At 33.6% G+C, this 22,456-nt stretch overlaps 1 protein-coding gene across 3 annotated transcripts in view; it reads right to left on the bottom strand.

Moving 5' to 3' along the window:
• The window catches only part of LEMD3 (LEM domain containing 3), a 76,620-nt gene that overhangs the window by 39,620 nt on the left and 14,544 nt on the right, over positions 1-22,456 (bottom strand). For all 3 annotated transcript variants that reach the window (XM_017661719.3, XM_073215571.1, XM_017661718.3), the window contains exons 2-4: positions 8,667-8,704; positions 4,927-4,993; positions 2,558-2,625 (exon numbers count right to left, since the gene is read on the bottom strand). In XM_017661719.3, coding sequence (XP_017517208.2) covers positions 2,558-2,625; positions 4,927-4,993; positions 8,667-8,704 — 173 coding nt within the window. The remainder of the gene's footprint in view (positions 1-2,557; positions 2,626-4,926; positions 4,994-8,666; positions 8,705-22,456) is intronic.

Here is a 22,456-nt window from a genome sequence, read left to right as displayed (position 1 = left end):
GTGACTCTAGCATCTTATGCTGCTGAATGACTTGACTGCAATGAGGCGTGCAAAGGACTTGATAAGATGGGTGGATGTTGTAAAAACCTTCATAAGATTGCATATCAATGATATCTTAATAAAAAGAAGAAAAAAACAAAAAACAGTGAAGGAAAGCAAAGAAAGCTTGAGAGACTTGTGAGACATCATCGATCAGACCAAAATATTCATTATAGAAGTCCCAGAAGGAAAAGAAATGGGCAGAAAGCTTATTTGAAGAAATAAAGACTGAAAACTCCCCAGATCTGGAGAAAGAAATACATATTTAGATTCAAGAAGCCCAACAGCTTCTTATGAGATATATAGCAAAAGCAGAACTTAAGAGGAAAATTCATGTGGTAAGCAATTTAAAAAAAAACAATCATCTCAAAAAACCCAACTTCACACCTCAAAGAAATAGAAAAAACTAAGCCCGAACTCAGCAGGAGGGAATGATAAAGATTAGAGCAGAAATAAATGAAATAGAGAATTAGAAAAAGTTCGATGAAACAGTTTTTTTTTTAAGTCAGCAAAACTGATAAGCCCTTAGTTAAGAGAGGAGACACAAATGAGAAACGAAAGAGGAGATATTACAATTTATGTCACAGAAATACAAAGTACCATAATTGATTACTATGAACAAATTATTTGCCAAGAAATTGGATAACCTACAGAAAAAAGGGTAAGTTCCTAGAAACATATAATCTACCAATACTGAATCACAAAGAAGAAAATCTGAACACACCTATAACTAGTAAAGAGAATGAATCAGTAATCAAAAATCTACCAACAAAGAAAGGTCCAGGACTCAGTAACTTCACCTGAGAATTCTACCAAACACTTAAATAAAAATTGACAATTCTTTAATCCTTTTTAAATTCTTCCAAAAACCCAAAGAGGAGGGAACACTTCCACAACTGTGCATACAAAAGAAAATCAACAGAATGGAAAAGCAACCTACAGAATGGGAAAAAATATTTGCAAACTATATACTTGATTTGCGTTAATATCCAAAATAAATAAGGAACTCCCACAACTCAATACTAAGAAAAATCAAATAACCTGATTAAAAATGGGCAAAGAACGAACATTTCTCTAAAGATGACATACAAAGGTCTAATATGTATATGAAAAGATGCTTGACATCACTAATCATCAGAGAAATAAATGCAAATCAAAACCGCAGTGAGAACGTCACCTTATACCAATTAGGATAACCATTAGTAAAAAAACAAAACAAAAAAACAAGTTTTCGAGGATGTGGAGAAAAAGGAATCCTTGTACATTGTTAGTGGGAATGTAAAATGATGCAGCTGCTATGGAAACCAATATGGAGGTTCCTAAAAAAAATCAAAAATAGAACTGTTACATGATCTAGAAATCCCATTTCTGGGTATTTATCCAAAAGAGTTTAAAACAGGATCTAAGGGATAGATCATGCCCATGTTCACTGCAGTATTACTCACAATAGTCAAGAAGTGGAAACAACCTAAATGTCCATCAACAGATCAATGGATAAATAAAACGTAGTATATACACAATGGAATATTATTAGGCCTTAAAAAAGAAGGAAATCCTATCATATGTTATTACAACATGGATGAATCTTGAGGACATTACACTAAATGATTTTAGCCAGTCACAGAAGGAAAAATACTCCATGATTCCATTCATATGAGCTATCTACTATATAGTCAGACTCATAGAAGCAGAAGACTGATGGTGACCAGAGCCTGGGAGGGGAAGAAGGGGAGTTGTTATGCAATGCCTATAGAGATTCAGTCATGTAAGACAGAAAAGTTCTTGAGATCTGCTGTACAACATATGGATACAGTTAACAACACTGTACTGTATACTTAAAAATCTGTTAGTAGTGTAGATCTCATATCATATGTTTCTTACCACAATAAAAAAGGAGGGAAATAAAGTTTGTATGACATGACTTGCATCCAGTGAACCCTTGCCAGCTTCTAGTTTTCAGCATTTCCATTTGCAAACACTCACATTTTTATGGAATCATCTTTATGAAACTGGACTGACATCAAACTCCCAGTATGGTTTTCTAAGTCTACTTTCCTCTTTTTAGGAATCCAAATGACACTTGTCCCTCTTAACCTTCTAATACTTTTTCTTTCATGTAAGATTTCCTAAAGATTACTTAAGACTGATTTAGAAAATTCATCTGTAAGTTTTCCTATATCCTAAGATTAAAGTAATCTGGGGCAGAAGTTCTGAAATACATGACAGCAGTTAGACGCCTCTTGTTTTACATGTTACTTACCTATCTCAATTTCTGTTACCAGTGATGTTTATACCCTTTCCAAATTAATGTGCATTTTCTCATAGACAGTATTCTAAAACATAACTAAAACAAAAGAAAATCTGCTTTCTCTATTTGCTCACATCACACCAAACAGCAGGCCCAAGCTTTTAACAGTATAATTAAAGTAATCAAATGCATGGTACTTTCGATATAAGTTGTAATGATTTACATATGTTTTAAGAATATAGCTATTAAAATTCTAATTTCACTGCTTACTTTTAAATACGCTGCTGCCTCTTGGACAGAAAGTGTTCTCTGTCTAGAACTGCCACATTCATGATCTCCTGGAAAGATTAGCATATTATTAATTTTAAATCAGTACTATGTTAAACAGAAGAAAACAAATATTATTAATCAATTTTATAAATTACACAATTATAAGTTATATTATAATCAGTAAAGAAAATGAACAATTATCATTTCTATTTTCTAGAAAAAAACCCAGCAATTAACATAAATGAAGTTATCTTTATATAAACCACAACCTTAAAATGCATTTCACTCTAGATAGAAACACATCTTCGTCTTATATTCCCAACTAAATTGTTAGTCAGAGTAGAAACTATGTTACACTGATACCCATTCATGGATCTTGGCAAAAAGAAGGTCTTCCAAAGATGTGTTACTTCTCAGGGGGAAAATTCATTGTGCTAACTTATATATATCTACTACCAAAGTGGTAATTCAAGGGTTCAAATAAATTTGAATTAAAATGTGCATTTCTGGAACATAACTAAACCTATTTTTAGCAAGGGGTGTACATGCCCTAAAAATTATTGTAACACAGATCAACTAGGAAATTAGATGAAAGCATCAAGCTATGATCTGGTTTCTTCAAAGGGATGTACTACATACAAAAATTAGGAAAACTACTTTTTCCTTTGTTAGCTATTTATAAAAAATAATCCAAAGTGTTTTTTTCCAGGCCATTTGTGGTTATTAAATATCAATTATCTATATGCCAAACTTCAATTTTAAGTTTTTCCTGCCTTATTTCTTTGAAGTAGTTTTTAAAAAAACTTTTAACATTAAAGTACAACAGTTAAAATGCTTAGCAAATTTTTCTACCATAAAAGTAACCACATCTCTATTTATCAGTTATATTCAAATAGCCAAATTTTAATAGTAGTAGTTGTAAAAAAAAGGAAGCAATGCCTATTACATGAACAAGTCTTCAAACTTAACACTTTACAATGCATCCTAAGAGATTCAGATCTCATAGATATACAGCAGAGGTCAGCAAACTATAGCTCACAGAGTCAATCAGGCCTACTACTGGTTTTTATATATGACGTTTTATTGGAACACAGCCACACTCAGTCATTTATGAATTATCTATGGCTGCTTTCATGCTATAATGGCAGAACTGAGAAGCTGCGACAGACAGTCTAGCCCGCAAAACCTAAAAAATTGACTCTCTGGTCCCGTCACAGAAAAAATATTGCTGACCCTTGCTTTAGAGGAGGAATCTCTATATCTTTAAAAGCACCCTAGACTGTGCTGAGCTAGCATACTTCATAACACCATACTAGAGAGACAGCTGCAGAAGCCTGTGGCAGCTACATCAGGAATTTCCAGCTACCACATACACTCAGCCTGATTCCAGGGTGCTACAGTGTACCAAAGGAATGTCTTTAGCTTGCAGTGTATGAATGACAGTGCAAAGAAGGCTTTCAGTGATATACACAGACTTGTGAGCCCAAAGAACTGACCAGAATTAACGACACAAAGTGAAAAAGCAAAGATTGGTGAGAGGACAGGGAACTGTCAGGATCCTAATGCCTCCACCATTCAACCACAGAAGTTCCACATTTACCCACTAGGCTTTCATCAAGGATCTATCTGGTTTCTACAAAAGGATCTGCTATACACAAAAGTTTGGGATACTACATTTTTCTTTTCTTGTAAGTGTTTATAAGAAGAAAATCCAACATCTCTTCTTCCAGATTATGAGAAGTAAGAATAACTAAAAAAGGTAATAAGCAGATAAATTGCTACTTTAGCTTAGAGAAGCTAAACTTGGTACAATTCAGCAATAGTACTCTAATTGAAGGTATGTTGATACCTGAGAGCTCTCAAAGACATATCAGAGCAGAATATGAGAAAAATACAATGAATCAGGAGAAAAATGTTCTAGAATATATTTATTTACCTTATACTATGAAATGACACCGATAAAATTACCAAAGAAAAGTCTGCAGTTTTATATTTAATCTAGGATTTTAGTTAATTCATCTAGGATTTTAGTTAATTCATTGCTTATCCAATTCAGTTGGTATTTAACCTTTCAGAATTTTTTGTTATATTAATACAATGAAGAAATTTGGTTGACTTAAAAATTACATAAGAGAATATAGACATATTTCATATAAATACATACAGTAGGCAGGCATAAGGCCATACTTAAATATATCTATAAAAATAAAAACCCACTCCACATAGGTAATAAAGACTTCTAAAGGGAAAACATTCCACAAACACAAAAAAATTTTGGACTTGGGAAAAACTTTCTACTGATACAGCATGCTACATATGCAAATTATTTTCAAAACATTTTTAGAGACAATGAGTGTTAAAACAATTACCTGCAAGTTGTGCTAGTCGATCATGAAGCTTGTATAAAGTGTTCATCATTAGATTTTTTTCACTTTCCTAAAATTAAAAGAAATAAAATATTCAATTATAAGAAAAAATATGCATCAAATCACCATTCAAAAGGAAAAACAAATGAACTTAAAATCATTGAAGCTACACAATCTGAAAGATAAATTCACATTTAATCAACTGTTACTATATTTTAAAGACACGCTAATCTAAGAATGTAAATTATCACTCTAAACATTATACTTTCTTGAGGATGATCAGGAAATTAGAACTCAAGTTAGTGCTAAAAAAGGTCTTACACAAAGTAGTACAAAGCAGCAAAGTAATGCTCCCAATTCCCCTCTCTACAATGCATGTTCATGTGTACTGTTCTTATGAGACTGTTTTCTTCAAGACTGCCCTTCATGTTTTGTTTCAATCTGACTCAACCACATAATAAAGGAATGAACACTGACACTCTGACCCTCAACCTCTCCTAAGCTCCCAAAGTGGCCCTATATAAATTTATGTACCATTAAAGTGAAACATACATTTCATGATTATTTACTAGGAGTCAAGAACTATTCTCAACAAAGCAAAACCCAGTGAACAAGACTGTTCCTATTCTCAAGGGCAAAAAAACATATTAAGTGTTCTATTACAGTTGCAAACAAAATATAATGTAAATATAGAAGGGGGAGGGAAGGGAAGATCCATTTATGGAAGAGAGAATATTTAAATCAGACTTCATAGGAAGAATAGAATCGATCAGCATTCCAGGAAGAAGAACAGCATGAGAAAAGGCATAAAAAGCACTGGTTATGTTTCTTATAGAACAAGTAGCCTACTTTGATTCAGCAAACTACTGGAAAAGTAGTTTGGAATCAAGAGCTAAAGACCAAGACAAAGAGTTTTACTTCATTCTGAAAACTGGGAGGACATGTGCATTACTCTAACTACATGAAAGAAAACCAGAGTGGACACTACTGCAGTGTCAAAGCACCTTGCCAAGTAGTGTAAGGCAATGAGACCCCAATTTAAGAGCTATCAGAATTAAGAGGGACCAATATAAGCAACAGGGGAGGGTAAGTGAGGAAACAAGGTAATAATAGCTTATCACATTATTTGAAATAAATTCATTATTTATAAGGAGGCTGTCTTTTTTATTTCCTTTCTTCCTGAAGTGTCTAACAAAACAGAATTACTGGATGAGTGTGATCAGGAGCACATTCAGATAGGATATAAAAAAAAAGCTATGTAACTATACCCAATGACATGCAACCTCATCCATTTATTTTCATGCTATGTGTTCAGGAACAGAAGAGACAAACTTGCCACAACAGATGACGTGCTTTTGTTAATGCAGCTTTAATCAGTGACACTAGGAAGAAGAAAACTCACCCACAATCCTACCACCAGTGTCCTTGGTTTTTATGTGAGATGGCTGAAGAGACATTTCTTCAGCTGACTACTTGTCTTCCAACCCTTTTGGTCCCCAACCCAACTCTAATCTCAACCAGATTCTTAATGAAGTCAGTCCTCAACTTCACATAAACTTAAATAGCCAAACCACAATCAAACATCAAAAAGTAACTGAGGGACTGAAACCTGGAATTCTAAAAACTGTGCAATTGTGATAACATTACACAAGATCATTTTGAGTAAGTATGGTCAATATCATATAGGACAGGAAGGAGCCTCAATGACAGTAGTACAGCTTATGGACTTCACATAAAACCACCGTAATCTAATTAAGCTTTGGGATTAAAGTAGCTAAGAGTTTTAGGGTTTGTTCTTCCCTTATCTGAAAAAGGGACTGCTTCCCTTTTTGTTTTACATGTCCTGATCATGCCCATCCCCACTCCCCCTTCAAAAATAAAACTAAATCCAAAAATTTGATACCTATCCTCTGATTAAATCTTTAATGAACATCAAGAAGCCTGGGAATAAACTACATCATTTAATCACAGATATTAACACTGAACAAGATGAACAGAGGAACACAGCTAATCAGATATAACTCTATCTCCTACTGGATAACAAATACACTGTTAAACTCTCATACAATTTAAGTACCCCATAAACTCAACTGCAATTTTCCTCAAGAATTACTCTTCCAGTAGCAACTTATTCAAAATGACCATCTACATATTACAAGGGTCTCAAGTGCCATCCAAACGATCAACTGAATTATGATCTAAATTGCTTTTATGGAATGTTACTAATGTGAATGAATCAATTTTAAGCAAGAAATACAAAGGCTTTGGTTCAATTATCTTTAGTACCAGTATGCTAAAATAGAAATAAATCTAAGCATGTAAATCAATTTTAAAGCTCTTTTCTTATAGAAACTTATACTGGCTTTTAGTTGCATTACAGTCTTCCAGTCTGACTGCTTTTCAGATTGTCTCCTAACATTCACCTTAAAATGTTTCTAACCACTGGCTCCCTAACCACCCTGAAAACAAGTTAAAGATCTACAAATAAATCCATATTTAAAGTAAGCTTTCAAGTAACCGTTCACTGAATTTTAAAAATTTATAATTTAAAATATCTACTTCTAATTTTGTCTGTTTTGGTAAGGTCCAGATTTCTTTAGTAATACATATCATTCTCTGAAGCAAAGTTCTCATTTTTGGGAGAAAAATCAAACTGCAGGGTTATTCTACCAAATTTTTTCATATATTGCCACCTTAAAATATTTCTTTTCTATCCTCAGCCCATTTTCTCCTCAAGGATATTTTCAACTGTTTGTATCAAGTCTCTGATAAAGTGATAATAATGGATTAAACACAGCATTGTGCCTGGCACAGAATAAACACTTAATATAAGTGAACTGCCATTATCTTCATTACAATTTAACTATTATTTAGAGGTTCAGAAATCCAGTTTCCCCCATGGGGAAAATTATACAGATGAAAATAAAGTCTTGCATTTCCAATGTTCAGTGAGTATATTTTAGAAATTTAAATTATGATGCTAGTAGCAGAGTTATGCTTAATAACAAAACTGATAGTCAACTTTTTTTAAGCAAGTATCACCCCAATAGAATACTACTAAAAATAATCATTACCAAGTCCCACACTAACAATCCAAAGCAATATTCTATGTATCTAATTACACATTACTCATCCTTCAGTACAACAATAACATTTTCTATACAGGTCTGTATTACTGTTACTTCCTACAATTAAAAAATTAACTAATTATGTATTATAAGATAGCTCATATATATCTTCATCTCTGAAGTGCCCATAATGAAGTGAAAATTTTCATGTAAGTAAAATTTAGTTTAAAATTTGTATTACACATCCTTTAAAAAGAAAAGGAATCATAAATAGTAGCCTAAGGGATGTTTCTTTCTAAATTCTTTGCCTTCCTGATGGTTGAATAGGCATACCAATAGGCAAAAGATCCAAAGAGAGACAAGATGAGGGCAAGGAGGACAAAAACTGCTAGATTTTAACAACTTAAAAAAACAGGCATACTTTTAAGGGTAGACCAGATCCCCAGATCATACGCCACTGTCATTTTACTTGGAAGTTGGCTTTTTTCCTTAAAGTATAAACTGTTCAGCTCTTAGGATAAAAATATATGCCAAACTTAATGATATACAGTTAATACTTAAAATAAGAAAATTAATTGCTTCAGCCTAAAAGAACCTTTTTAGTTGACAGTCACCCAAATAGTTTTATCATATAAAACATGAGACAAAATACCAGTATTATAATCTTTTACTTACTTGTATTTTTCCAAATGTTTCATCAAAAGGGTTTTTTACTATCAAGGAAAGAAAAAAGAGAACAATTAGCACCATTTCAGAATGAGAATTAGAATCCCACTAAAAGGCCCTCTGAAAGGCATGTACTTTGCTAAAATTGAATGTAAATGTGCAAATAAAATGTAAAAAAACTGATGATAATAAAAACTGAGAAAGCAATTTTTCTGATTTACTATACTTACCAATCTGTTTGAGTATGTGGTCTTCTCTGAAATAATAGAAAGCAGGGGCTCTGGTGTCAGAGTGGCTGGATTCAAGTACCAGATCCATGACCTACTAACAAAGACCTTTAACTAACATCTACTTAGCTACCCTTAGTTTCTTCCTCTTCTATAAAGAAAGGATAATGTAACAGTGATACCTACACCTCATACAGTTGTGAGGATTAAATGAGATAAACCATATAAAATACTTAACATATTACCTACTATTGCTACTGTTGACAGTATCATTTCTTTCCACATTAACTTGGCTTCTTTTCAAAATATAGACTAAAAGCAGTTAATACTTGAGGAAATCTACAAGATACTTTAAAAACTGAAAAATTCACTTAAGAGTTTTGACTTCTAATGATTAAAAAAAAAAAACCACCGCCTAATCCCTACCATCTGGAAAAGCGGCAACAAACAAATACACAGATCAAAGTAGCTAAGAATCAAGTCTCAGTATTCAATGACTCTATATTTCTGATAAATATTATAAGGAAAGGATTTACCACTTTCCATACAACCTCCCTATACCCACCACCCTGAAAAAAAGATACAAACAAGTTAATGGCTGAATATGTACTATCTTCCATTGCTATTATTTAGAATCTCCTCTTTATCACCTATTTTAAAAATGCATGCAAAATGTTCAAAGCTTGCAGATACCTGGATCTTTATAATCCAGGTCACAACTAAGACTAACTAAGCCTACAAAGTAGTTCACACTGACCAGGTTTCCTTTCTGAGGTGCTTTTCTATTTTTATTTGAGAAAACAGGAAGTTTCATAGGAACCAGGAACTGCCTGATTCTAAGAAAGTTCATGTGTGAGACCAGTTTAACAAGGTACAATAAAAAACCAAGGAAAAAAAATCCTGTTCTCATTTAAAGGGATTTTGCTAATGGATTTTTAGACATTTTTCTATAGAGCAACAGGGTTTTAAGGCTGGAAAAGAAAAATTTATGAAAAAAAGTTCTAAAGTGTTCCATAGGGGAATAGGAAGAAGAAATAATATATCTTAAAGATTAAATAAAATGCTAAGAATCAGAACACACCTGGACTAAAAGATAACTTTTAATAACATTAATTTTTATTAATGTAAATTTGAACAACTTAAAATAAAGCTATATATCTAGTTCAATACACTACCAAAAAACATATTGTCAATCTAACTAAAATAAATTGGTCAAAAATACTAAAAATAGGTATTTTATTTGCTCTTTATAATTATAAAAAAGATTAAAAGATACAATTCTAAAAAACAGGTTTGATGTTTAAGAAGAAAAGTCATGATAGCATTATTTTGACTATATCCACTCAAATATACTTATTTCTTGTCAGGATTATTAAATGGAAAACTAGCTCTTCAAGTATCTATGAAAGTTTTACTGGAGATTATGGATATTCTCCCACTAGACTGCTCTACTGTGAGTTTCTTAATTACACAGATTACGCGTCATTCACATTTGTGTGCCCAGAGCCAAGCATAGTGTTGGCTATAGAGTTAGTGCTTGAAAAGTGCTGGCTGTGCTATCTAGACTAAATCCAGTCTTCTTTATTCCAGTGTGTTTTAACATTGTAATGTAAGTATTAAATTCTGCAGGAAACTGGAGAAGTGTATGTTCTGAGTAACTAGGGAAGGATAGGTATAGGATTACAAAGAAAGTCAAAGAGCAGAACAATAATTATGTTGAAAAACATTTCTCTGCCCTTTGTATCTTTCTAGATTTCTGCCTCTTGTCTAATGGGCTAAGATACCCAAGAGTGTAACAAATCTAAAATGCCAACGATATATGCTTTCCATCCTACACATCTTATGTTAAAAACGTTCTTCCCCAATTTCCTATGACAACTGTCCATCTCCAGTATTTTCACCATAAGCATTTTCACTGTAAACATTTTTTGCCACATAAGGCAATTCTGCAGTAAAAGATAAAATTACAAAAAATACAAATGGTCATTCATTAAAAAGGATATAATCACACATGAAAAATGAGTAACAAAATTTAAAAAGTTTATTGTAAAATTCTTCAATACATTCAAAATGTATACTGTAGATTTACGGCAATACCATGCAAAGAACTGATTTTATTTTGTGGATTATACCTAAGTACCTGTTTTCAAAGTCTTTTGTTTATAGTATTATACTTGTTTGTTTGTTTTTTTACTTGTTGATTTGTCTCCCCATTTGGCATTGTGCTTTTTCTTTTTTTGCTAAAATTTCTTCATTAAGAGAGCTACCAGTTCCCAAATACTAAGATGCTTATTTGTAACTGAGTTTTGTGTTGTGTTGTAAAAGCCTTCTACACTGTTGTTTGTTCCTGGCATATTGTCACGTGTCTGTTGATAGACAATCTGAAGTTCTATGGAAATGTGGTTTCAATAATCAGAGCCACTATGTGGAGAATTCTGAGGGCTGAGATTTATGTAACACACAAAAGAACACAGCGTCAATGGTGAGATGAAACCAGTCAACCAGTCTCATGAAAGCAAACTATCAAACTAAACTGTCTACCAGTTATTCTTTTTATTTCTTATGGCAAAGATGCCTTACTGCCAATTAGCCACATAGTAAATTGTTGTGGCCAAGATGCTTACAGTGAAACCACCTAGAACCATAACCATCATCTACTAAATTAACAGATTTATTAAATTATCAATAATTGAAGTAAAATGTACCCTTGAGTTTGTTTTAGGGAGGAAATCCATCTAAAAACAGCCAATTGTAACAAACCAAAAGCCCTCAAATTTCTGCAAGATGCATCTGTATATATCTAACTTTTCTTCCCCTAAATCATTTTAGTATGTCTAAAACCACATTAGTATCTTTTATCTCACCAAATTACCTGCAATCTTCAATGGAAAACAACAGACTGTTATCCCTAGTAAAAATACTACTTCCTCCCTTGCCAATTAGGCAACTGTACAGAAGAAACTGTATTTCAAAGGCCATCCCACAGCAAAAAATTGCCACTTATTAGCCTCTTGTCTAGGGCCGGATGAAGTGTAAATTGTAGTTCTTTCTCATATCTTATCCTAAAGCAATGATAACACTGTTATTATGTCAAACTACTTTTCCATCCCCTACCTTGAAGCTACTTTTGACCTGGTATGCCCTCCTTTATATCCTACTCACAACAGCTTCACATTGCTGCTTTTTCTAATATTCTCCTGGGTTTGGGCCATTTCTCCCTCAATGTTTTTGTTCAGGTTATTTCAAACCTTAGATACCAAACTTTTCTTTGTAAATGTCCTTACTATTTTTACTTCTCTTCCCTTTCAAACTATCCTAATGATGGTAAAAATCAAATTCCTAAAAATATTTCATTACACTACTAGACCCCTTAAAAATCACCCAGTAATTCCTATTATATTTTGCTTCAAGGAACTAATTCTAATCTTGTGATCTATTCCTACTTACTTTTAAGACACATTGTTGACTCTCCTCCAAACTTCTTTCTCTTTCTCACATCAGTTCCAAAAATGTTACTAGTTTTACTGGTCCTTCTGTCAAGTGTAAACATTTTTTATTCTCTAGGCTGAGATAAATTTATCAATCATTATGAATTCCCATAGAAAAAGGAAAGAAATGAATACATAAACCTATAAATATATTCACAAAGTATATGCTTTAATGTTTACCAAATAATTTGATGTTCTGCTCAAAAAGGCTCCATTTTGGTCATTCCATAGCAGTAAAGGGAAGAAAAGTCTGTGGTGACCAAAGTTCCTTTACAACTCAGAAAGGAAGATAAAGTTCACTCATTTAAAAAATATTTATTTAGTACTTTGTGCTAGGCACCAGAAATGTGGCAATGAATAAAATGAAAATCCTTGCCTTTCAAGGAGCATATATTCTAGAGGGGTTAGAAGAGACAACGGAGATACTCGGTTTAAAATACAAAGCAGCTAAAGCATTTCCAAGTCCTTTGGAGTTGCAAATAAAAGCAAAAATAAACAAGCAGGACTAAAACAAACTAAAAGGCTTCTGCACAGCAAAGGATACCACCACCAAGACAAAAAGGCAACCTACTGTATGGAAAAAGATGTTTGCAAATGATAGATCCAATAAGGGGCTAATATCTAAAATACACTAAGAATTCATACAACTCAACACCAAAAAAACGAATAACCCAATTAAAAACTGGACAGAGAACCTGAATAGACATTTTTCTAAAGAAATACAGATGACTAACAGACACATGAAAAGGTACTCAATGTTATTAACCATCAGGAAATGAAAATTAAAACCACAATGAGTTATCACCTCATACCAGTTAGAACAGCTAGTATCAAAAACAAAAACAAAAAATATTGGCAAGAATGTAGAGCTAAGAGAACCCTGCTACACTGTTGGTAGGAATGTAAACTGGTAGAGCTATTATGGGAAACAGTATGGTTTCTAAAAAAACTAAAAACAGAAATACTGTATAACCCAGTAATTCCAATCCTGGGAATGTACCCAAAGAGAACAAAGTCACTAATTTGCAAAGATATAACTCTCCTATGTTTATCAGGGCATAATTTACAATAGCCAAGATATGGAAGTAACCTCAGGGTCTGATGATAGATGAGTGGATAAAGAGGATGTGGCATATACACACAATGGAATAGTGCTTCCCATAAATAACACTTCTTGGAATGTGTATCTAAAGGAAACGAAACCGTATCGTGAAGAAGTATCTCCAATCCCACATTCATTGCAGCATTATTCACAACAGCCAAGATATGGAAACAACCTTACTGTCTATCAATGGATGAATGGGTAAAGATGTGGAATACATACATACACATACACCCCATACACACACACACACACACACACACACATACAATGGAATATTATTTATTCAGCCATGAGAAAGAAGGAAATCCTGCCATTTGTAACAGCATAGACTTTAAGGGCATTGTATTAAGTAAGTAAAAGACAAATAATGCATGTCATTTATCTATGGAATCTAAAAAAGCCAAACTTAAGAGAAACAGAGAGTACAGTGCTGGTTACCAGGGACTAGGCAGTAGAGGAAATTGGGAGATTTTGGTCAAAGGGTACAAACTTCCAGTTATAAAATTGACAACTTTTGGGGATATAATGTACAGTAAAGTGATTATAACTAATAATACTGTAATATATACTTGCAAATTGCTGAGAAAGTAGACCTTAAATGTTCTCACCACAAAAAAGAAATGGTAATTATGTGACAGAATAGAGATGTTAGCTAGTGCTATGGTGGTAAGCATTTTGCAAGACATTCATGTATCAAATCAACATGGCACTGTACACCTTAAACTTACATAATGCTATACGTCAATTATATCTCAATAAAGCTGGGGAAAAAATTCTGCCAGCAAGGCTCGGAGTCTTTGATCTTTCTCGTCGTCTTCAAGCCTGAAGGTTTTTCCAGCTCCTCCCTTCTGTTTTCAAGGTCCAGTTTGCAGCTCTGCTAGTCACGGAGGATGCCTAACCACTGCACACATCGTGACTTTCCTCTGATCAAACCCCTATGTATTTATTTTCAGTATGTTTATATGTTTACTACTCATAATTTAACTATTTGTTGTTCTTTTCCTCCCCCAACAAGACTGAAAAATCTCTGCTTATCCTGATGACTGGCAGACACTGGCTCTCAAATGTGTACTGAACAAATAGAAGCTTGAAGGCATACTGCAACTTCCTAGAATAATAGCTTCACCAATGCCAGAGGGGTTCATAATCCTGATTACTCTGCAACCTCTTATTCGGAATAAAAAGGAAATCATATTTATTGAGCTCTTGGTATGGTCCAGGAATACTGATGCCATGTACTCAGGTGGTAGCAGAATTTATCCTTACACCACTACGTTAGAGCAAGTATTACCTCCATTTTTATGGAGAGGGAAACTGTTACAAGAGGAAAGTAGGTTGCTTACTTGAGGTAAACACAGTTTAAAAAACTGGAATTCAAAAAGGCGGGATTCAAACCTATGTCCAACTCCAAAGCCGACATTCTTTTCATTACAAAAAAAAAAAAAAAAACAACTACAGAAAAGAAACCATTCTATTTGGTTTAAGGAAAGCATTACTCTCTAGAACTTTCAGATTTGGAATCATTAAACTTAAAATACCTCAAAGATGTAATGCATGAAAAATGCCCAAACTGGGTATAAGGAGGGTAAGACACTGCTGTTGGGGAATACACTGTTGTCTCCCAGATGAGGAAACTCCTCAAAACCAAGTTCTCTAACTGTAGTCACAGAAAATACTTTTCCATGATTTATCAAAATAAGTATGCCATAACCACAACAGGCAGCATTAATCACTCTCCTTCCTTCTGCTGCCATGAAACTTTGCTCCTAAAACTGCTATAAAACTTACCGTAAGGCATCAGTTAAAAAAATAATAATTTTCTGATTCAGTGCCATAGCACATCTAAACAGCATTTTGGCTTCATCTTCCAACATAAGATATTCACAAACATGTATCAAGTGCCTACTATGTGTGAGGCATTATGCTAGTTGCAAGAGATTTAAAAAATGAAAATATATAAGCCCTGTCCTCGGAAAGTTCAATCTGGAAGGCAGCAACTCTGCAGACAAGCACTTTTGAAGGTCTCTTTCTAATTCTAAAACTCAAGACCTTATGGCTAGGTTTTAGTCTTTGGAAACTTCAAGTCATCTAGGTAGTTAAATTCAGCTGCCTAAACAACCAGTTATCTCTCTTACTTGTCCATTTTGGTAAACAGACATTCACTTTCTCAAATCCCATCTTCCAGCATTAATCGTTTAAACAGAACATAATTATCTGTGAATATGCTGGTGGTGAGGAGCAAATATTTCTAACAGCTGCAGAACACTGCACCTGTGTGGCAAACACTTCTGAATTTTGCCGTCAGTCAGACTGGCCTAAAAATGGACAGGGTGACCAAGGCAGTGCATTCTTTAGTGACACAGCACACTGCCCATTTGTTCTGTGAAAGTTCTCCCATTGTTTCACAGCTCTATTACGTATAGTCATTTTAAAAAACAGGAGTTCACTTCAAGTTTACTTAATAAAATTACTATGAATATTGAGATTAAATCAGCAATCAAAGTTTTAGACGAAAACTTTGTACTATAAAACTGCACAAAGCAAACTCTTGAACCACCCTTGTCCTATTTACAAATAACTTTTCCATTTTAACTCCATCTGCCTATCTGGATTTACAAACCTAAATGGGGTACAAACCTAGAGGGGGATAATGAGTTCACGCTAGGGGAATAGGTCAAAAACTCAAAAGCTTCACCACTTCTCATATCCTGCATGACTCCCAATATTTTACTTGTCCTGTTTTAAGAGAGGCAGTAACCCCATGCCTCTCCCAAATATGCTATCTTAAAAAATAACAGAACATACACAGTGATTTTATAAAGTAAAAATAAATAGGGCTTTAAATGTGCTTATCAATGTCCTAAGAAGATAATGAAAAACAAAATAATGTATCCAAAGAAATAAAAGGTCAAAACTCTTAATCAAATTAGCAATAACCTTATTGTTTAGCTGGTTCTTATTCCTCTCATCTCCATATAATAAAGAACATTATGTTTTCTTTCAACCTTGTAGTCATTTGAAAGTCTCACATTTGCTCACCACAAAGATTCCCTACAGGGGAAAAATGAATAACCATAATTGAAAATTGCTGTGTTTCTTCAAGCACTAACTTCACATTATCACTATACCGTAAGTTTGGGATTTCTGTAACAAATGTTGTAAGAAAGACTTCTAAGCATAGACTACTCAAAAGTATTTACAGAACATATTTAATACATCATGCTCTGAGAATATGCTGCTTAAGGAGTACTGGAGACAGAGTATCTACAATATATAATATAATCAATACCACCTTAACGTTTTGTATAGAGTGCTTTAACAATTCAGGAATGGGCAAATACTTTCTGCCAAAAAAAAATTTGAACCTTGAAAATAAACCAAGAGTGATAAAATGGAATAAACTACTAGAAAATGCAACATTGATGAATCTCAAAAATATCATGCTGAGTGAAAAAAAGGCTCACAAAAGAGTATTTTTACATGGAAGAGAATTACATGAAGAGTATAACATGATATATCACGTGAAGAGTATTTACTTACGTGAAAAAGTTTTAGAACAGAAAAAAAAATCTATGGTGAAAAAATCAGAACAGTGATGGAGTACTAACTGGGCATGAATCTTTTAGAGGTGAAGGTAATGTTCTTACATCTGCAGGGAGTTAAGCTACACAGCTGGATCCATGCATCAAAACTCATGACAGTACATTAAAGATCTGTGCATCTGACTGTACACAAATTTTACCTAAAAACAAAAATAATCCTCACTCTAGTTAATAATATGCATGAAGTATATAAGGTTAAAGTATCATAATGTCTTCAACTTACTCTGAAATACATTTTTTAAGAAGACAAAATGAATGATGAATGGAGTGATAGGTAAGAACAGAATAAAGCAAACATAGAAGATGCTGCCTGTAGAATCTAAGTGTGGGTATATGAGTGCTCAAAGTACAAATCTTTCAATTTTCTATGTGAATTTTTCATCATAAAATGCTGGGAAGGGCAGCATAAAAAATGTTTGTTGCTGGTGCTGAAGTTCTCAGAAAACTAGTAAAATATCACTTTAATACCTAGATACTTAAGGTAAAAACCCCAATTTAAAAATCTGCAGCTTATATAAGAAAAAAACATTATCTTCCTTCCAATTCAATCTAAATTCTTGAGGTATCAAAGACTGAAAAAGAAAAGTTTATTTTCTTTTGCAAAAATCTAAGGAATTATTGTTATATTAGGATTCTGTTTTAGAAAGACCTGGCTAATACAGTCTTATTTTTTTTAATTCACATAATTTACACTTACAAATAAGATTTTAAGTTCTCTTTTTTACTAAAATAATGTCAGAAACTCGTCGTACAGGAAAATAGCCAAAGCATAGGAGCTTATGTCTAGTAAATTTTAATAAGTTCATGTTTCACAAATATTCAAAATCATTTTCTAACATGCTTTACCTATTAAGTTGGAGGTAATTCACCTACCAATGATTTTTGTAAGACTTGTTTCATTTACTAAAATAAAATTACTAAATTACAAAGTTAGATCATTAGCAAATCAAGAAAATATCACAATATTACATGTTTAAAAGGCTTTAATGATAGTCTATGCCTTCTAAAAATTAGTTGATAAGATCTTAACATCCATAAATCAAATGAGAATATTTGATAGAATCAATCTGATTTGTGACCCATTCAAACAAAAAAGTTTAATCCAAGGGAAGACCTTTAGACTTTAACTAAATTATTAACAACTTACTCTAGGATAAATATCAAGTCAATAATGAATCTCTCCCCACCACAAGACACATAATTACAAACACACACACACACACACACACACACACCCTAAGTCTTACTTAGCAGCTCAAAGCTTCAAAGGAAAAGATTAGGTTGCTGCCTCCATCTAATTTGTACATTCAAATAAAGACAAAGCAATGTCTTAAATTATGGGAACTTTACTTTACTACACTCCTCAAGCTCCTAAAGTTTGAGTGATCTTTTCCAGTACTTTCACAATTCTCTTCTTGAAAACTATTTTTGTACATATGCCAGTTAAAGAATTATGTTACTGCATGCTGACAAGTGAATAGAAAAATAAAAGCAAGTCAACCCACAAAGGTTAGATACAAAGCTATAAATAATAGCAAGCATCTGTGCAAAAGATAACTTGGCACCCAAAGGAATTTATGCTAATGCAATACTGTAATTTATTAAACATGGTGACAGCTCACTGTATTAAGATTTTAAACATTAACTGTTAGACACTAGAGACTGGCTATAACCCTTCCTCAAGGTTTACATTGCCAGGGATCCAAGTGAAACCGTATTATAGCAAGGTGTGTTTTGAAAGAATATTGCTAAATGAGAATTTGGAGATCCAAAAGGGATCTGTGATACACTGTACAACCTAACTCCACTGCAATGCAATAAAACATGTATTTCCCATACAATTAATTACAAGAGGTCTTCTACTTAGTAACATTCTCAATTACAATGCATGCATTTAACAGTTCAAATGACTAGGGATAATAAATACTAAAACCAGTTTCGTTTTGTGTAGCACGAAAACACTATGCAAATAAGAGAAGTGGAAAGAGAAAAGCTGTGGTGCAAGGGAAAGCGAATAGGAAAAAAAACCCTAAATGACAATTCTCATCGCACTCAGAAACGGGGATAAGGAACATAACTCTGATAAAAGGGAAAAGGGAATTCTATGCACAAAGCAGGGACTTAAGTATGATTGAAACAAACATATAAACTTAATTTAGAGCTAAAAAAGGAAATCCCCATAAATGACTTCAGGAGCAATGTGTTTAAAAGTTTATCTTGACTCTTAGCTCTGGAAAAAACCAGACAAAAATGAAAAGTCACTGGGAAATAAAGGAATGTTTATGTCATCATAAGGTCAAAAACAAAACCTCCAGATAAGAAAATGTAAGCAGTTACAAGTTGTAAACTAGGCTAAATAAGACTTTTTTGGTTGATTGTAATATATTGAACCTTAAGAGTAAAACCCGTGTTTCCCCATGAACACAATAAATAGAAAATACAACACACTCTGGAATCCTATCAGATTTTCACCTAATGTCTACAAGTAACTTCTACAACTCCCACTTGTAGCAAAGTGGGAGAATATGAATAGGTAAGTGAGAATGAATGCTAAAAAATGGTGCCTGCAATTCCCCCAAATCATACTATTGGCTGTTACAATCAATAAGCATGTGTCCTAGACAAACTCTGAGACTGGAGATATGATGATGCTATTCCCTCAACTGCTCTCAGTTTCCATGTAGCTCTCACACTGTGAATACTTCAAACACTGAAGATACTTTTAATGGTTAAAGATGTACTATGGTCCTTAACGCTTCATCAGGTACTAAACAGTCTCTTCGCAGACTGGAAAAAAAACTGGCCTATATTTTTTTTTCCTGAATTTTTATTCAAAAAAACACTTTACCTAGTTCTCGCATTCCTCCAACCCCCATATCCTGCAAACACCAGTATATTCTCTGTTTCTATAACTTGGTTTTGTTTTTTTGTTTCTTAGATTTCACATTTAAGAGAGATTACACGTACTGTATTTATCTTCCTGTCTTGATTCATTTCACGTAGCATAATACCCCTGAGGTCCATACGTGTTGTTGCCAACAGCAAGATTTCATTATTTTATGGCTGAATAATATTCCACTGTGTATATGTACCACCTCTTCTTTATCCATTCATCTACTGATGAACACTTAGGATGCTTCCATATCTTGGCTATTCGGTAAACAGTGCTGCGATAAACATAGAGCTGCATATGTCTTTTGAATCTGTAATCTTGTTTTCTGCAGGTAAATTCCTAAGAGTGCAATTACTGGATCAAATGTTATTTCTATTTTTAGTTTTTTGAGGAACCCTCCATATTGCTTTCTATAATGGCTGAACTAAGTTACATTCCCACCAACAGTGTAGGAGGGTTCCCCTTTCTCCACATCTTCACCAGCATTTGTTGTTCCTTGTCTTTTGGATGGTGGCCATCCTAACTGGTGTGAGGTGATACCTCATTGCGGTTTTAATTTGCATTTTCCTGATAACTAGCGATGTGAAGCATCTTTTAATGTGCCTGTTGGCCATCTGAATTTCTTCTTTGGAGAAGTGTCTGTTCAGATCCTCTTCCCATTTTTTCATCGGGTAATTTGCTTTTTGGGTATTGAGACCTGAGTTCTTTATATATTTTGGATGTTAACCCCTTGTTGGATATGTCATTTACAAATATATTCTTCCATATTGTAGGATGCCTTTTTGTTCTGCTGATGGTGTCCTTTACTGTACAGAAGCTTTTTAGTTTGATGTAGTCCCATTTGTTCATTTTTGCTTTTGTTTCCCTTGCCCAAGCAATGTATTCAGGAAAAAGTTGCTCATGTTTACAATCAAGAGATTCTTGCCTATGTTTTCTTCTAAGAGTTCTATGGTTTCATGACATACATTCAGGTCTTGGTCCATTTGGAGTTTACTTTTGTATATTGAGTTAGACAGTAATCCAGTTTCATTCTCTCATGTAGTTGTCCAGTTTTACCAACACCAGCTGTTGAAGAGGCTGTCTTTTCCCCATTGTATAACCAGGGCTCCTTTATCATGTATTAATTGGCCACATATGTATGAGTTAATATCTGGGCTCTCTATTCTATTCCACTGATCTATGGGTGTGTTCTTGTGCTAGTACCAAATTATTTTGATTACTGTGGCTTTATAGTACAGCTTGAAATTGGGGAGCATAATACCCCTGCTTTATTCTTCCTTCTCAGGATTGCTTTGGCTATTCGGGGTCTTTTGTGGTTCCATATGAATTTTAAAACTATTTGTTCTAGCTCATTAAAGAATGCTGTCAGTAATTTGATAAGGATCGCATTGAATCTGTAGATTGCTTTTGGCAGGACGGCCATTGTGACAATATTAATTCTTCCTACCCATGTGCATGGGATATATTTCCATTTATTAGTGTCTTCTTTAATTTCTCTCAAGAGCGTCTTGTAGTTTTCAGGGTATAGGTCTTTTGCTTCCTAGTTAGATTTATTCCTAGGTATCTTATTCTTTTTGATGCAACTGTGAATGGAACTGTTTTCCTGATTTCCCTTTCTGCTAGTTCATCATTAGCATTAAGGAAGGCAACAGATTTCTGTGTATTTTGTATCCTGCAACTTTGCTGAATTTAGTTATTAGTTCTAATAGTTTTGGAGTGGATTTGTTAGGGTTTTTTATGTACAATATCATGTCATCTGCAAACAGTGATAGTTTAACTTCATCCTTACCTATCTTGATGCCTTTTATTTCTTTGTGTTGTCTGATTGCTGTGGCTAGGACCTTCAGAATTATGTTGAATAAAAGTTGAGAGAGTGGGCATCCTTGTCTTGTTCCTGATCTCAGAGGAAAAACTTTCAGTTTTTGCTGTTAAGTATAATGTTAACTGTGGATTTATCACGTATGGCCTTTATTATGTTGAGGTACTTGCTCTCTATACCCATTTTGTTGAGAGATTTTTCATGAATGGATGTTGAATTTTGTCAAATGCTTTTTCAGCATCTGTGGAGATGATCATGTCATTTTTGTCCTCCTTTTTGTCGATGTGGTGGATGATGTTGATGGATTTTCAAATATTGTACCATCCTTGCATCCTTGTAACAAATTCTACTTGCTCATGACAGATCATCTTTTCAATGTATTTTTTAATTCGGTTAGCTAATATTTTGTTGAGTATTTTTACATCTATGTTCATCAAGGATATTGGTCTGTAATTTTCTTTTGTTGTTGTGTCTGCCTGATTTTGGTAGTAGAGTGATGCTGGCCTCATAGAATGAGTTTGGAAGTATTCCCACCTCTTCTACTTTTTGTAAAACTTTAAGGAAGATGGGTATTAGGTCTTCTCTAAATGTTTGATAAAATTCAGTGGTGAAGCCATCTGATCCAGTGGTTTGTTCTTAGGTAGTTTTCTGATTACCAATTCAAG

This window comes from Manis javanica, chromosome 10 (genome assembly GCF_040802235.1).
Source record: "Manis javanica isolate MJ-LG chromosome 10, MJ_LKY, whole genome shotgun sequence".
In the NCBI taxonomy this organism is placed as follows: Eukaryota; Metazoa; Chordata; class Mammalia; order Pholidota; family Manidae; genus Manis; species Manis javanica.
Note: the sequence above shows the minus strand (reverse complement) of the source record. Positions and strands in the feature narration are given on the sequence as shown.